This window comes from Saccostrea echinata, unplaced genomic scaffold, assembly GCF_033153115.1.
Source record: "Saccostrea echinata isolate AGI-Se365-2 ecotype Australia unplaced genomic scaffold, CSIRO_AGI_Sech_v1 ptg000009l, whole genome shotgun sequence".
NCBI classification, from domain to species: Eukaryota; Metazoa; Mollusca; class Bivalvia; order Ostreida; family Ostreidae; genus Saccostrea; species Saccostrea echinata.
The window spans coordinates 46,055,506-46,071,722 of record NW_026889758.1 but is presented as its reverse complement, the minus strand read 5'-3'; the positions used below and the strand labels follow the sequence as shown (position 1 = coordinate 46,071,722).

Below are 16,217 nucleotides of genomic sequence, written 5' to 3'. Positions count from 1 at the left end.
TTCTTTATATGTCAATAATAACAAAATTAGCATTCAATTTTCGATGTCATGAAGTCTCATGATCCGACTTCATTGCAAACGGAAAGCAAAACGCAGGAGACATTTGGAAGGTCTAGACTGTGACTTCCAATAATCAGAAAATAGAATAATAATAGAAATAATCGAGATTAACTTCAAAATGTTTGGAGAATAGACTACATGGGGGTGGGTTAACATAATTGCCCCCCCCCCCTCCCTATGATCAAATCTACTATAATTATAATACCCTTGGGGCATTATAGGATTTGATCACTTGAACAACTTCACGTCATATCCTAATGAAACTCTAAAAATGGTATTTCTTAACTTTTTTTTTGGCATAATCCAGCTCACTATCTGAGACTTTGAGTTAAAAAAAGGCAAAAATAAAATATTTTTTGCCAAAGTATATAGGCTTGTGTCTCTAAAGACACTAGAGTAGTTTCAAATATTGGTTAATCTATCAGTAAAAATTTGCAAGAAGCATCTCTGCCTTTAGCTACAGAACTGTAGCTCTCAAAAAAAAAAAAATATTGACAGACCCTAGAGCAACAGTGCCACCCATAGAATAAACTGTATACTTATTGCACACAAAATTGACATCAGATCTGGTTTCATTTCATCTCCAAATATGTTAGGAAAACAAGGTTAATAATTGTATTTTGAGATGACAGCTTGGATATAGGGAGAAATAAATTGAGAAACTGCACTTTTTTGTGAACAATAAATATACATTTTTTCAATTGGTGGCACTGTCACTCTCTGGTCATCCATCCCAATTTTTCTCACACCAGTGAGCTACGGATCTGCAGCTACTCTGCTTTTTAAAAAAAAGGAAATGGACAAATTGCTCAAAAAGAATAAAACTTACAGTTTTAAGGTAACATAATAATAAATATTTTTGCTTACTTATAAGTTATTTATTTATTGGGGGGGGGGCATTTATATTAACCCCCCTCCCCCCAATGTAGTCAATTCTCCAAACATTTGGAAGTTAATCTCAGTTGTTTCTATTATCGTTCTATTTCTGATTATTGGTCTTCATGCAATGCACCAGTGATTTTTTTTTCATCAATCAATCATGTTTTTATTTTTACTTGACACAAGGGGCCTCATATTTGTGACCTACTTATGACCTAAGCTGCCATCTTGAATATTTGGCATATTTATACGTGTTAAAAACAGTTCCCCCATAGAGAATAAAGGCACACTATGGATTTTAAATGTACTTTAGATTAAATGTGGATGTGAATTTCTGGAAATAATTTCTTTGGATTTTATTTTTACGCATTTTACTTTTAATTAGGTAAGAGTTATAATTATCGCACCTTTACCAGGTGATGCATTTTTTCCCTTCCTAGTCGGAAATGCACCGATGAGTCGTCCCTTTAGTCAGAACTTTGAATATTGAATGCGGAAATTTAATTATGGAAAAAAAATTATTTGGGCAGTATGTAAATAAGCATAATAATTTATTATTTTCAATGTCATAAGAGATCTACACGGAACACTTTCTATTGTGTTTTTGATAGGTGAGTACAGGTGTGTTGATGACCAGGGCCTATCCCGATGATTCACGTTGTGTCTGTCTATATTTGTTCCCTGTGGTCAGTTGTTTGAGCGTGCCATTTCATGACAATAAAGTACATTAATATAATTAATGTTTATTAGTTTATTTTTATTTGTTTATATTTTTTGGCTTTTTAGTGCATCAGGAGTAGGTGTATAAAATTAAGAGTCAGAAGAAGGAAGAATAATAAATCAGGAGGTAAGATTTACTGGTCAGAATAATCACTCTGTATATATAGAGGATATTCAATGTTTTGTAGATGAATATGGAATTTATTTCACGAGTGGGACAGGATTTTTTGATATTTTCACGAGTGCGAAGCACGAGTGAAAATATCAAAAAATCCTGTCTCACGAGTGAAATAAATTCCATATTCATCTACAAAACATTGAATTTTCTGTTTATTACATTTTTTTTGATTTTCCCTTTGCCTCTAGCTGTCTTTTCTTAACAGTGTCATAGGCTTGACGTCATAGTTGAGCGGTAAAGAAGTCATAGCTTAGCAGTTGTGTGATTGAAAACATTACATAGCATGGATTTTAGCAACATATTTGGGAAGAAATTTGCAGTTTTAGTTCTATCAAGATGCTTAGTTACTATCTATATCTTTTGACAGGCCAAAAATTATTTTTACTTACTTTGATATCCTTTCACACTGTGAGAGAATATCATTTTGGTATCCTTTCACACTGTGAGAGAATATCACTTTTATTCAATAAATAAATCACAGTATTTCACTGTTGAAAATGTAATAAATACATATTCCCTCACAGATATGTGATGTGGCTCTATTCATTGTATTGGACATTTTTATGTCTTATATTGTTTATGTCAAAGTGCTGCATATCACTCGTGCAACACCTGTAAGATTTTTTTTTTCAAATTGTTAAACATAATGTTATGAAATGTCTCAGTTGTGTACATCTGGGATTTATAGGCAAAGCGCGTGGCTATTGATGACTTAAATTTAGTGCAAGTGTGATATTAATTTAGAGACAGATGGAACGTTGAACAGATCTATACAGATATATTTAAAGTCCTATATAAGTGACCACATATTGATTTGTGTATTGATAATCTAGCTGTACCATGTCTGAATTATTTATTGTTATTATGTGCCAGTATGTTGTTTGAAATATAGGTCAAAATATTAAAATTCCCTAAAGAATGGATATCAGACAACCAAGTGATTAAATTGCATAAAATAAATGACTAGTCTTTAAGGAGATGTGAAGACAGGAAATATCCAGTAACTGGATACTGTGTAATTTGTGACTTGCAGGCTTAGGAAATTTTTTATTTCTGAACTTCTGTACTACTTTTTTATACTGCATGTATTTTTTTCAGTGGTTTTAAACTTGTTAAAGTTCAAATTAGTTTTGTTATGGATGAATTCATTTAATTACATATTTTCGATTTAAAAAACCATTTTCTCTTTAGTAGGAATTTGAGTGTGATTTTCTAAGTAATTTTCTTTGCAGATAAGGTCAGCAGTTAATAAATAATGGGGGGAAAAGTCTGCTTTGATAGCATCATTAGTCTGACTAAAACTGGATAAGAAATATTTTAACATACATAAATTAGTGCACTCAAAGTTTAGCACAATTGTCCTCCTCAACTGATAAGCACAGTCATAAAGCACCAGACTTTAAAAACGACATGTATTGATTTAAATCATATATTAGCCTGTACATTAATAAGAGGATAAGCAGCAGTGTGAGAAGTGCTAAAATATAATTAAAGCTAAAATAAATATGTTTACAGTAATCATTTTGTTGTTTTGTTCTTATATATTAGAATGGGATGATTTATTGTTAAGAGAGTTCTGTATATATTTTTTTTTACATCAAAATGCCAAAAAAAATATTAAAGTATTTGCAAAATATTGTTTTTTACTTGCTAATTGCCTGCATCCATTGACTACTGGATTGAATTCTTACTCTTCCTTCGGAGTCAATCCTGAATATTGCATGCTAAATTGAGCAATTGCATCAATTAGCAAATGCTATTGTCATTTTTTTTTTAAAAATTAATATTAAATTTGCATGTTGTAGGACATATTCACTGATAGTCTGAATTTCAGCTTTTGCTGACAAACAAGATGATGTAAGCTTAACCTCTTGATTGTAGAAAATGCTGTGTGAAATGTAGATTATTTTTTACTTGGTCTGATACCAAATATATAGCAACTGCATGTATCACCTTTTTTGGCAGTTTTTTGTGATGGGAATATGAACACATCACCTTCTATTGAAAGTCCATATTATAGGTGAATTAGTTATATCAAACTGTTTCTGTCATTAGAAAAAAACAAAAAATTACGTAAACAAGTGGATACAAGCTGATAGCACATATACCCTTATCTGAAAAATGATACTATATGAATGATAAAAGATACTTTACAGGTGTTAATTGTTCATACACATATTTAAATATTTTTTATGCCATCTCCTCTTATTGAACATACATAAAACAACTTGTTTGAAGAAACCATTGAATGTCAAAATTCACTGTAATATGGAGGTAGTGAGGTATTGTCTTTTATTAGTTAAGTTATATTTGTATATATTTTCTTCTTAGTTGAGAAAATTTAGGAGCGCATGCTATTTGATTGATTAAGAATTTGTGTTCATTGCAGGGTTCGACACTAACGTTAGTCCGTTAGTCTCAGACTAATACATTTTCATTCAGACTAATAAAATATGTGGCTAATTAGTCCGAACGGACCAATAAAAATTTCTGAAAGACAATATGAATAAATTACTGATGTCCGATTCTCGACAAACAACTTTTACTGGAAAACCTGCGTGTATTTTTAGATTTCTAGCTTTTGGCGGGTAGTTACGCAATGCTGGGTCAATTCAGCGCCTAATTTTTCGACTGATCGATATGAAGTATAAGGTTTTAGCGATCATGATTTAGTATGACACTTTTAAGAAAGATGTTGGAAGTTTTGGATGTAATGTAAAGACCAAAAAAAAAAAAAAACGAGATCGGGAATACGATCGTACTTGCTGATTGCGAGATTTCAATGAATCTATAGAATAAGATATTTTACGTAAATACTTTGTTTATTTCAAAAAATAATACGTATATTAATTGTCATGTTAAATTAATGTTAAAAATATTGATGTTTCTTTTTTTTTGACGGACTAATAAAATCGCGTGCGGGCTAGTAAAAGTAATGAAGCACTAGTCCGGCTGGACTAAAGCCTTAAAAAGTTAGTGTCGAACCCTGCATTGGATATTTAAAGGGACTAAGGTGTGTTGAAAGATATATACTGTTAATATAATTATAATATATATACAGTGCCCACTGTCCAATCCGACAACTGTGCAATCCGGCACACTGGACTTTCCGACCTCATATTTTATTCCCAAAAATTTCTTTAAATTTTATATAGAACAAAACACTGTATATTCCGACCACTGTACATTCTGAATTCCGGCGCTTTTTTGTCATCAAAACTAGATAATTACATTATGATTTCACCTGGGTAATCCGACATAATTACACGGGTGTTCCGTAATAAGCCGCAGGCCAGGTGACATGAATGCCCCGATTGGCCACAAGATTGGTCTACTTAAAGAGTTGTTAATTACATGTAAGTTTGAAAGTGTTTATGTAAGCGTTAAATGATCAGTTTTTTAATTAAAAAATTAGGCAATCAATTCTCTTTGTTGTTATCAGTTTTATTCTCGCATTTAAGAAATAGCATCCACGCGACAGAAAATAAAAAGAGTACATGATATTTTGATTCCATTAAGATTTTTAGCTTGAAATTAAAATCAAACATGCAGTCAGTCCTTCATAAAGCCATGTCCCGAAAAAAAAGAGTACGGCGAACGTAACATGTAGATAATACACAAGTTGAATGGTACATCTTGTTTAAAAGAAAAAGTTTCATTTCAGGGTTAATATACACTGAATTAAGCAAGGCTGTGCACATAAAGGATTTGCCGGAAGCAAAAATACCGCTTTAAGTTGCCCATTCAATTTTAAAATATTACGATTGTTTGATAAAAATCACAATGTTTTAGAGTTACGTCCGGTTTGTATGAAAAGTCGCGTGACGGTATTAATACCACAGTCTAGCTATGTTGAGAAGTAAACAGTAGAGAAAATTCGGAGAGAAATGTAGTGTAGAAAAAATAAAAATAATACCACTGTGTAAAGAAGGTACATGTAAACGAAATATTTACTTAACCATCTACTGCTTTAGTAAAATGCTAAAAATTAAATTGCAACATCTCGAAGCGATCGGCAGTTCCATCTGTTTTGTCCATTAACAAAACAAACATCGTATATTATTACAGAGTTTACTAATGCTCAAAGAGATGCTAATTGACGAAGGTATATTTTATACAACAAAGAAACACACAATTATGCAAACGTTTTGACAATTAAATACACGTGTACTCTAAACCTAATGAAAAATGGTTTTTGAAGTCATTTGACACCAATCATAACGCTCAGAAATATTCAACACTGGGTAATCCGACACACTGTCTAATCCGACATTGATTTTATTTCCCGCAGCATGTCGGATAAGACAGGTTTCACTGTAGTACTTTTAAGGAACACCCAAGTTTCGAAGGTGTTTTACAGTATGCACATGTTGATCAATCTGGCATGACTATGAGGAAATATTACGGTTGATCGACACACATGAATGAAATGAACATAAAACGGTGTAACTTTAAGATGTGCACCTGTCAATTGCTGTCAAGAGTGTATTTATACCTTGTATCACGTAGAAATTATGCTGTAAAGATTATACATGTAATTATACCAAATATATTACCATGTTGTTGGACATTTTTACATCTTTTGTGTGGAAATTCTATGTGGGTTTATCAGTTACTTATCTGTAAACTTGGGAGGAGAAATGTCCCTGCATCTTGTTTAAAAAATTTGTAGAGGTACAAACTATAGATGACAGGAGACCTGGGGATTGTTTCAAAATATTCATAGATGGAATTTATCTGGCTGCAGTTACAATGATGTTTTGTTGGATTTTAATGTAATAGAATTTTCTGTCATTGTGACAAAGATATTTTGGAAAAGATGGATATCAGATTTGTGACATTTTTTGTGAGTGATAAGATCACAATGTTTGTTTCTTGAGATGTACCCCAAAGTCCTCCTGTCAAGCAGTTTTTTGGGGGCAGACAAGGAACTTGCCATCTGACTTTTAAAATGTGTATTGTTATGCGGTATATATCTAAATACACTTTATTGATCAGGCGAATTAATCAACAGGCTTGACTCCTTCTCCAAATTCCTGGAGGTATTCTGTCACTGGCATATTGAGCTTGTTGATTCTTAATTAAATGTATGTGGCATTAGTGGGAAAAGTGCAGGGATGTAACAGTACCCCATCACCTTGTAAGTAATAGTTGCCAGAGAAACTTTGATACTGTATTTGGAATTGTCTGGACCTCAAATTAATCAGTTCCCCCTTTTTGCATTTTCTTACTCTTTCTAATTAGCTGTTAGGGAGGAGTTTAAATTGGTTAATTAAATCAGGAAATGGATTTTTGGTTTTACCTTTTGGAGGAGGTGGGAAATTTATTGAGGGTATTTTTTCTTAAAGATTGGATAATAGAGAAAATTTTTCTACCACTAATCCTGTTTAGTATTGATTTAACTCAAGATGGGAGAGATGGAAGAAATTATTATAGATTGACTTGATGTTTGTAAAGGACAGTGGAGGTGATCAGTCAAATAATCCAATATGAAACTATGTGCCTGATTCTTTGTTGACTTGAAACAAATTGTGTATTTGTTAAAATGACATGTAAACAAAAAGCCTGCAGGCTGTTGCACTAGACTATATGCATATGTGTAAGGACAGATTTTAGATGATTTGTTTGTCATTTTAGAGACCAGATTGCCTCAAAGGCTAAAACTTGGCAGGTTTCTGGTGAGGTTTAGTCATAATATGCATTGATTGTCAGTCATGAAATTTGCTTTCAATTTGCCTAAATTTTTTAGAGCTGATTCACATATCATTTTGATAATGTAACTAACATTTTGTTAATAAAGCCCAGCAAATTTTTACTTTGATTTTCAGACTTCAGTACAATTTGTTTAGGGATTCATACTAATGAATAAAGTTTAAAAATTAATCAAAATATTGAAAGTATTACATTATTTTTATACGAATGCATACCTCTTACTTGTAACTGAATTAAATGTATATATGCTTTAAGTGAGGTGTTAAACCTGCTATTGTAATGGTATGTGACTGTCCTGTAAGGCAATAATTCTTATACTGGCAAAGGAATCCTGCCAAACTATGTTGTTTGTAAATGTTGGCTGTAAATTCACAGGATAAACTATTTTTGTTAGGAATTTTAAAAGCATTGTCAGTAAAGGACTGAAGATGGCTTTGTTGTTCTCCGTGGGTATTTTCTTTACCATGTTTTAACATAAAACTAGTCTGTAGATCATGTCCAGAAAAATCAAATATTGATTAACTTAACCAATTCTAAGCCTAAGTTAAGTCTTAACTCTTATCATGTTGGAATTTCAGGTTTTGTAATGATGCTTCCACAAATGAGTGATTCTGTTGTAAGGCATTAACTTGATCTTGTTAGAATTATATGTAAATGATATGCTAACTCTCTTTAGTGGTACATTAGAAATGCAAAGTTGATTGTGTACAGTCTTGAAGTTTACTTTTTTGTATTTCAGGCCCATCATTTGAAAATGTCCAGGATGCCTACATGATAGCTGTTGAAGATGCTGCCAAAGAGAAGCTGGAGAAATTGTCCCAAACTCATACAATTGTTCCCCTTGATATGACAAAACTAGCACTGAGTAATCAAAATACAGCATCAGAAGAAAGCCAGGTAGAGAGTTATCAATTTAATCAGTCCTCCATGCCTGTGAATACCAAAGGCAAACCACTGGGAAATGGTCACTTACAGCAAGTGGAAATGAACGGTTTCAGTGAAAAGGAAATGACAAAGAAAAGTAAAGGTGACAAAGGTCGCAAAGACAGTAAAGCTAAGAGGAACAGTACGACAGAAACCCCTCTCATAGAGAATGCTCGCAGCCAGAACTCTCTGAATCATTCACAGGAGGAGTTACAGTACTATCATGAACAAGAAGACAGCTTTAATTATCCATATACTGAGAACTCTTTTGAAGTGGATGACCCAGGTCCACATAGAGAAATGGCTATTGACTGTCCAGATAGTTTTACAGCGACAGTCAAGTCGCATCCCAGACCCCCCTCCTCCCATTCCCCATATTCTCATCCCTCCACTCCCAACAAGTCAATAGAAAAACTGCCAGATGGTAAATCGCAGCCAGAGGTGATATCAAATGGACAGCAGAATGTTCCTGTTACACAGGAACAGTTGGAACGGTTGCGGAAACATCAAGAAGATTTACGGAAACGTCGTGAGGAGGAAAGTCGAATTGCAAGGGAACAGGAATTTTTACGCACATCTCTCAGAGGCTCAAAGAAACTGCAGGCCTTGGAGAGCAGAGGTCACAATGTGGAAGGCATGGTCAACACAGCATTTGAGGAAAATGATGATGAAATGGATAACTTGGATGATGGATTTGGAAGCACTAGGGCTTCAGAAAAGGACAGATACATGAAAAAGAATCTAGGTGAGCTAATGAATGTATATACAATAAGATTCTAAATATTGTTTCGACAAAGTGTCTTATTAATTGCATGCACAGTGATGTTTTAATATAAATATAAGTAAATAGGGCAATTACACTTACAATCACAAATATGTTCAGCATGCTGCCTTTGAAAGAAAGAAAAAAATCATGTCTGAGCATTTGTTGGACATATTTGTTACTGAAATTCTTAATATTTCTGTCTGTATACAGAATTCTTTCAATAATTCTTACCTTTTTGTGTAATTCTGTTACCTTTTTTCTCTGCTACATTAATATTGTATAACCTTACTTTTGGCAGGTACAAAAGACATTTTCACCTGTCTTAAGAAACTACAGAGTAAATTGAATGCTGCAGAGGAGAGAGATGAGTTGTCTTTTCTTACTACTCTCTTTCAAAGTCCTCAGTTTCAACAAGCTGTCAACATCCACAGAAAAATGATCAGTGTGACTACACAATCTCCTCCCCCCAAACCCGAGGCTACAGATGCCTACCAGACATCTAATGAGGTGATGGAGGAGTTACAAAATGCACAATCTCCCTACTCCTCAGACCTGCTGGAGATGCTTTCTTCACCAGGCTTCAGAGTGAGTGAAATTAGATAAGAAATACGCAGTTAATACAACATACATGTATTGAGTGAAGTGCAGGACTGACGTCTTCTCTTCTGACATTGTTCTATCAAGGAACAATAATGTAATGTGTATACTGCATTATTTGTGCATCTGCAGAATGACTATGCTATCAAATGAAATATGAGACTGGTTTTATGAAATGCTTCTTTCTAATTACATGTAGAATTTCAAAGTTTGGCATGTCAGAGAAAATTTTGAATAGCTATCTTTGTACAATCTAAATCTTTTATCTGATGATATAAAGTCTAATTTTAAATTTTATGAATGTAGAAAAAAAAGGATTTCAAAAGCATTAATCTCTTTGAACATGAAATTGTAATTGTAAACTAATTTGTTTGACATTCTATGGATATTTCTTTCAGAATCTTTTTCGAGCACATGATTTAGTGGCAGCACAACAGCTCAAACCTGTGACGAGCCTCCCAGATGAAGCTTTCGAGCAGTATTCTATGCAAACGTATGGAGAGGACAGCATCAAAATTGTTCAACTTCAAAAAACCAATGAACCTCTGGTATGTTCTTACATATGGTTCACAAAGTGATCAATTTTTCTAAAGGTACCATTCAATATAGACTTTGGCCCCTATGACAGAATTCTATGATGGCCGACAGTGACCGCCACTTTCTGATTAAGAATATTGTCATTTTGTACAGCGTTTTTGTCAATTTTCGTTGACATATTACAACTACACTTTTTACACTGACAATTTACACCAGCGAAAAACATTAAAATTCTTTCGTGTGATATGAAATTAAGATACATAAAACAGGTGGCTTGAAAGAGATGAGGAGCATTTTAATGATTTTCATCCTCAATTAGTCTGAGATATCGTAACCCAGTTAATCCTAGATTAGACATAAATCGTCATTCTGTCACCTTGTTGTATCATTAAAAAGATATTCTTGGGATTGTAATTAAAAGGCGAATAAAAGTAATACGTTTGTTGTAATGGATATACATGAATATAATGGATATATCTCGATCCTCAAAGTTATGAGACAACTCGATTCTACCTATTATGTAGAGGTAGAAAAACAGGATTTAGTAGCTCTACATGTGAGCATCCAATCAAAAGTTTATGGAATGTATCAAAAACCAAACTTTAGATACGGAAATATACCCGTTTTTAAGCAAGAATAAAATGACAACCTTAAATGTGGGAGTCTGTATTTGCTCTCTAAATACATAAAATTAATAACTAAATGCTTGAAACACTTTTAAAGGCCAACGCAACCTTTCAAGACTTCCACCTGGTCGGCCAATTATTTTTCAATGTGGCACGGGAATGAAAATATAGGTACATGTAACTAATGTGATCATTTCCTCGTGCGCATTGTTTAAAAAACAAAATTCATACATCAAAGACACCTCCGATTATGAACAAAATCAAATTTCTGATAGACCTGGAAAATTTCATCCTGGTTACCTATGATGTGACCAGCAGGTACACTAACATGGAATTTTATGAATTAATTACTACAGTCTGTCGAGAAAGCATATAATATTAAATATCTAGAAGACAATACTAATCTGTAATCACCCCGACCTTGCTGTTCTGCTAGAACCTTAAGCTTATCACCTTTAAGTAACCTGTTTTATGTATCTTCATTTCATATCACAAGAAAGAATTTTAATGATTTACTCCAGTGTAAATTGTCAGTGTAAAAACTGTATATGGATATATAGCATTACCAGTTCAGTTGTAATTTGTCATTTGTCAATGAAAATTGACAAAAAAGCTGTACAAAACGACAATATTCAGAATCAAAAGTGGTGGCCGCTGTCGGCCATCGTAGAATTCTGCAACCTGAGGCATTTCAAGTGCATTTACAGGAATAAGAATGACTCTTAGTATATCTTATAATTTGGTAACTCATTTTGAATGTAAAAAGTATTTTTTTCTGAAATGATGCCTGAAATATTTTGATTGTAGGGTGCCACTGTTCGTAATGATGGGGATGCTGTTATAATAGGGAGGATAGTGAAAGGGGGAACAGCAGAAAAAAGTGGTAAGAGTCAACATCCAGCTGTGAATATTTAGAATTCATAGTTGTTTACAATAGACTTAAACCAGTTTTCACAATTAATAAAAAGTGTTGAAAGTGCAGTACACGGGCCATTTCTTGAACACAGATAAGCATTATCATAAGAAAAATCAGAATTAAGAATTCTTAGCATAGGTATACGCATGCATCAAACAGCAATTTCTCAGCACTGCCAGTAATGAGCATAATCTTTAAGCATAAGTAGCATTGCTAGCATACAAGCAGTATTACTGGCATTGAAATCAGCATAGGCCAAAGAAAAATGTTTGGGCTTTCCCAGCTGATCCAGCTTTGTTTCTATCTCACCCTAATATTGTCTTTTTATCATTGGAAATAAATGATAGAAAGAAAAAAAACCTTAAAATGTTCAACATAAAAATTGCAGATGGAAAGGTAATTACTTCTAATGAAGAGAGAACCCAAGATAGGTACAATTAAAGCATTCATTCTAAATGTCCAGATTCTAATGGGATTCTCATGATTTATTCCCCGTTCATGCTATCCTAATCAGAAAATGATCTTAAATCCCCATTTAGTGCTTTATAAACCTCAAAATGACAAATGTTGGGGCTGCACAGTTATTCAAGGGGAATAGTTCTTCTGCATGACCTCACGTAAAATGCAACAAATAATATTGGGGTTCCTTTGAAGGAGCGTATCTTCTGATATCAGTCAAGGGGATGTAATAAGTAAGCATATTAATCTCTGACCTAATCTTTAAGAGAATTAGAATTATTGCTGAAATAGAAAAAGGTCCCTGTATTGTATATAAATAGGCATCAATGCTGTCCAGCTTTTATCTTTTCTTTGAGAGTTTTATTGGTCAAAAGCTATTACAGTAATTTTTTTCATTTATGTATGAATTAAAATAAAAATGAAGTAGGAAAATGCATATTCAATTAGATCTTTTTTTTGTGGAATGGATATGGCATAGCCAATCTTAATGCTATGTCCTAGCAGTATAGACTATTGTGACCAGATTAACAACTGCTGACTGTTATATGTAGGTCGTCTACATGAAGGAGATGAAATCTTAGAAGTGAACGGGATAGACATGAGAGGCAAAAATATCAATGACGTTTCAGATTTGTTGGTATGTATTAGTTACAATATATATGATAAAAAGATAAGGTTGATGTTAAGCTAAAAATTAAACAAAATCCTGCACTGTGAAAAGCACTTAAGTCAAGTGTAGCTGCAACTTCTTTGTGGAAATGATGCATGGAATTTAAGATTCAAAATATTTTTTTAAAAAGGTGACCCAATGTACATGTATTAAGGACCTTCCTGTTCTATGTGACCAAGGAAGATTTTAATGAATGATTTCCGTTATATGTTAATCTGCATAAAAGGACTATCTATTGAACATAATTTCAATTATTATCGCAAATTCCTCATTATGTAATTTGTGATATAAAATTTTAAGTGCATTTGTTTTGCTTCTTATTTTGTTAGTAGTATCATTAAGGTCCAATTTAATAATCATTACTTTGTTTGTGTACTGGGTATACCCTTAGGCCTAAGAAAAAATATATTTGTTTACAGCAACCAGACAGACCCTAATTTTGTGCGCCAACCCAAATATTTTTTTTGTTGTAAAATTCAGATATAGCATGTTGGTATGTTTTCCTTAATAAATAATGGGTTACAGGTCGTACTTTCACTTTCTAGTAGCCAATATCAAAAAAGGATTTTATGACTAGAAGAAGAGAGCTTGAAACTGTCTTTTTAAAAATTGTATTTCAAAGTTAAGCCTTTGTGTTAAAAAAAAAAATAACACCAAAATCCTACCTACTGACTGTATTTTTTATTAGCTTGTGAAAGGGGGAGGCAGTCATTTTTCACCTCCATATGAATACTTGATTCAAGATAGATTTCTACCACGGAAGATTTGACATCATGTCTAGCCAAGTATTTCTTTGAAATCTCATTTTTCGCCCTCCCTTTTTCTTTTTTTTTCTTTGAAGATTACTTTATTCCAAGGGAAACAGTTTGGATTGCTTTATACAGTAATATCTTAAACAGAATTGATTCAAAAGGAAAAATCAATTTTTGACATTGTAACGCAATGGTGCCGTTTCCAATAACAATGACCAGTGCTTGGGCTCTAATGTGAATTTGCATTTAGATTGAATGATGGCTTTCTTGTTCATGGCTTGGAAAAGAGCACAATTAATGGATCAGTTCAGGGCCTCCATAGTTATGTACTTCATTAAATCATTCAAGTTCACCATACAACATGGAATGATATATTATTAAGGGAGGTGGAGAATTTAGATGAAATTGATTTGTAGGGAAACACTAATGTAAGTGTAATAGTTGTGCAGATTGAGAAGATTAATAAAAAATTCAGTGCACCTGCATTGTAAATTTGTTTATTTGATTGGTTGGAAAACTATTTGTATAATGATTATTCTTACTTTAATATGTACTCTTCAAAAAAGTTTCTCTAGAAAGTAACTTCCAATAAGTGAGTGGAAATTATTTTGTTTTTATGCCCCCGGATCGAAAGATCCCGGGGGTATATTGTTTTTGTCCTGTCTGTCTGTTTGTCTGTTTATCTGTTTGTCCGTTTGTCTGTCTGTCTGTTGTCAACTTTAACCTTGCCCATAACTTTTGATTGGTTGGAGCTATGACTTTCATATTTCGCAAGTGTATTCCTTGTGACAAGACCTTTCTTTGGGTACCATCATATTTAACCTTTTTGACCTTGACCTTGGAGTTTGACCCACTTTTGCAAAATTTTATGAGACTTTAACCTTGGCCATAACTTCTGAAGAGTTGGTGCTTGGGGTTTCAAACTTCACATGTGTATTTTTTGTGACAAGGCCTTCCTTTGGATACCAACAACTTTGACCTTTTGACCTTGACCTTGGAGTTTGACCTACTTTTGAAAAACTTTAACCTTGTTTAAATATTGATTGCGAATGTGCGTTATTTTTAAGACTAATTGAGTCTCTTTTTTAATTATTTTTTCTCCTCTAATTTTTCAGGCCAATATGAGTGGAAACATAAACTTCACAATCATTCCAGCAGGCAACTTTACCCCCAAACTCTCACCTCGCGAACAGGAGGAGATGGTGAGTAATAAAAACAAATGATTACAGTTGATGATCAGTATTTCAGTATAGCAAAGCTAAATCAACCTCTCAGTAGAAAAATTAGGATGAAGAATCTTGTTTAAATGGACAATTTGCTGAATAATTATAAAATATACATATACTTTTGAAATTTTCTCCCCTTAAAGCTATCAATGGATAACTGTTCAGTTAATATTGTCATTTTTTAAGTGGTCAACTTCATGTCATAGTTTTGTTGACATTCCATTACTGGTTATTCCACAGATTCATGTAAAGGCCTTGTTTAACTATGACCCAGAGGAGGATATATACATTCCCTGCAGAGAGCTGGGAATATCCTTCATGAAGGGGGATATTCTCCATGTGATCAGTACAGAGGATTCAAACTGGTGGCAGGCTTATCGGGAGGGGGAGCAGGAACATCAGTCCCTGGCCGGACTCATCCCTAGTCGCTCATTCCAGGAACAGTACGTAGATTTTATATGTGACTATTTATTTGGGAACAGTGATTCATTAAGTGAGGAAAGTCTTTGTATGTACATTCATGCAAAGCAGAGAAAGTGGGAAAAGACTAGTAAATCTAAAGATTCAGATACATGTACCTGTATAACTATGGTTATGAGATGTTTATTATTCCAGTTAAGAATGCACAGAATAATTTAATAAATAGAAAGACAATGTTTCCATATCTTTGGAACTTCTTTGTAAGGTTCAGTCTCATTATTTTTAAAATTTCTTCCTTGTTTCTTGATGTTTAGGAAGGAACGTAATAAGATCATGTTGGAAAATGAAACAAAAGAAAGCAAGAAAAAAAGTCAAACTTGTTCTTGTGGCAGAAGGGACAAGAAAAGAAAACGCAAATCCTTGTATGGTATGTATCATTTTCAAATTTAAAAATCATGTAATTTTGGCAAGTTAATCTAAAAAAAACCCCTATTTTATGAAGACTTTTTGTTGTTTATTTTCTAGAAACAGAGGAAATATTAACTTATGAAGAAGTGGAAATGTATTACCCACAACCCAATCGAAAAAGGCCAATTGTATTGATTGGTCCACCAAATGTAGGCCGTCATGAATTAAGGTCAAGGTTAATGGAGTCCGATTTTGATAGATTTGCAGCTGCTGTTCCTCGTAAGTTTTCCAACAAAAAAATTGTCCTAAAAAATACACACATTTAACTTCCAAAACATCAACTGAATACAAGAAGTCATGAGATATA

At 33.3% G+C, this 16,217-nt stretch overlaps 1 protein-coding gene across 2 annotated transcripts in view; it reads left to right on the top strand.

The window, feature by feature from the left end:
• Positions 1–16,217, top strand: part of LOC133182903 (protein PALS1-like) — a 33,939-nt gene that overhangs the window by 12,507 nt on the left and 5,215 nt on the right. The window contains exons 3-12 of one of the 2 annotated variants that reach the window (XM_061317754.1): positions 1,726–1,786; positions 8,289–9,218; positions 9,538–9,824; positions 10,235–10,384; positions 11,807–11,882; positions 12,926–13,011; positions 14,912–14,998; positions 15,263–15,465; positions 15,757–15,869; positions 15,968–16,129. In XM_061317754.1, the coding sequence (XP_061173738.1) occupies positions 1,726–1,786; positions 8,289–9,218; positions 9,538–9,824; positions 10,235–10,384; positions 11,807–11,882; positions 12,926–13,011; positions 14,912–14,998; positions 15,263–15,465; positions 15,757–15,869; positions 15,968–16,129 (2,155 nt within the window). Of the gene's footprint in view, positions 1–1,725; positions 1,787–6,752; positions 6,978–8,288; positions 9,219–9,537; positions 9,825–10,234; positions 10,385–11,806; positions 11,883–12,925; positions 13,012–14,911; positions 14,999–15,262; positions 15,466–15,756; positions 15,870–15,967; positions 16,130–16,217 lie in introns of those variants that run through there. The other variant, XM_061317755.1, reaches the window with a different exon arrangement.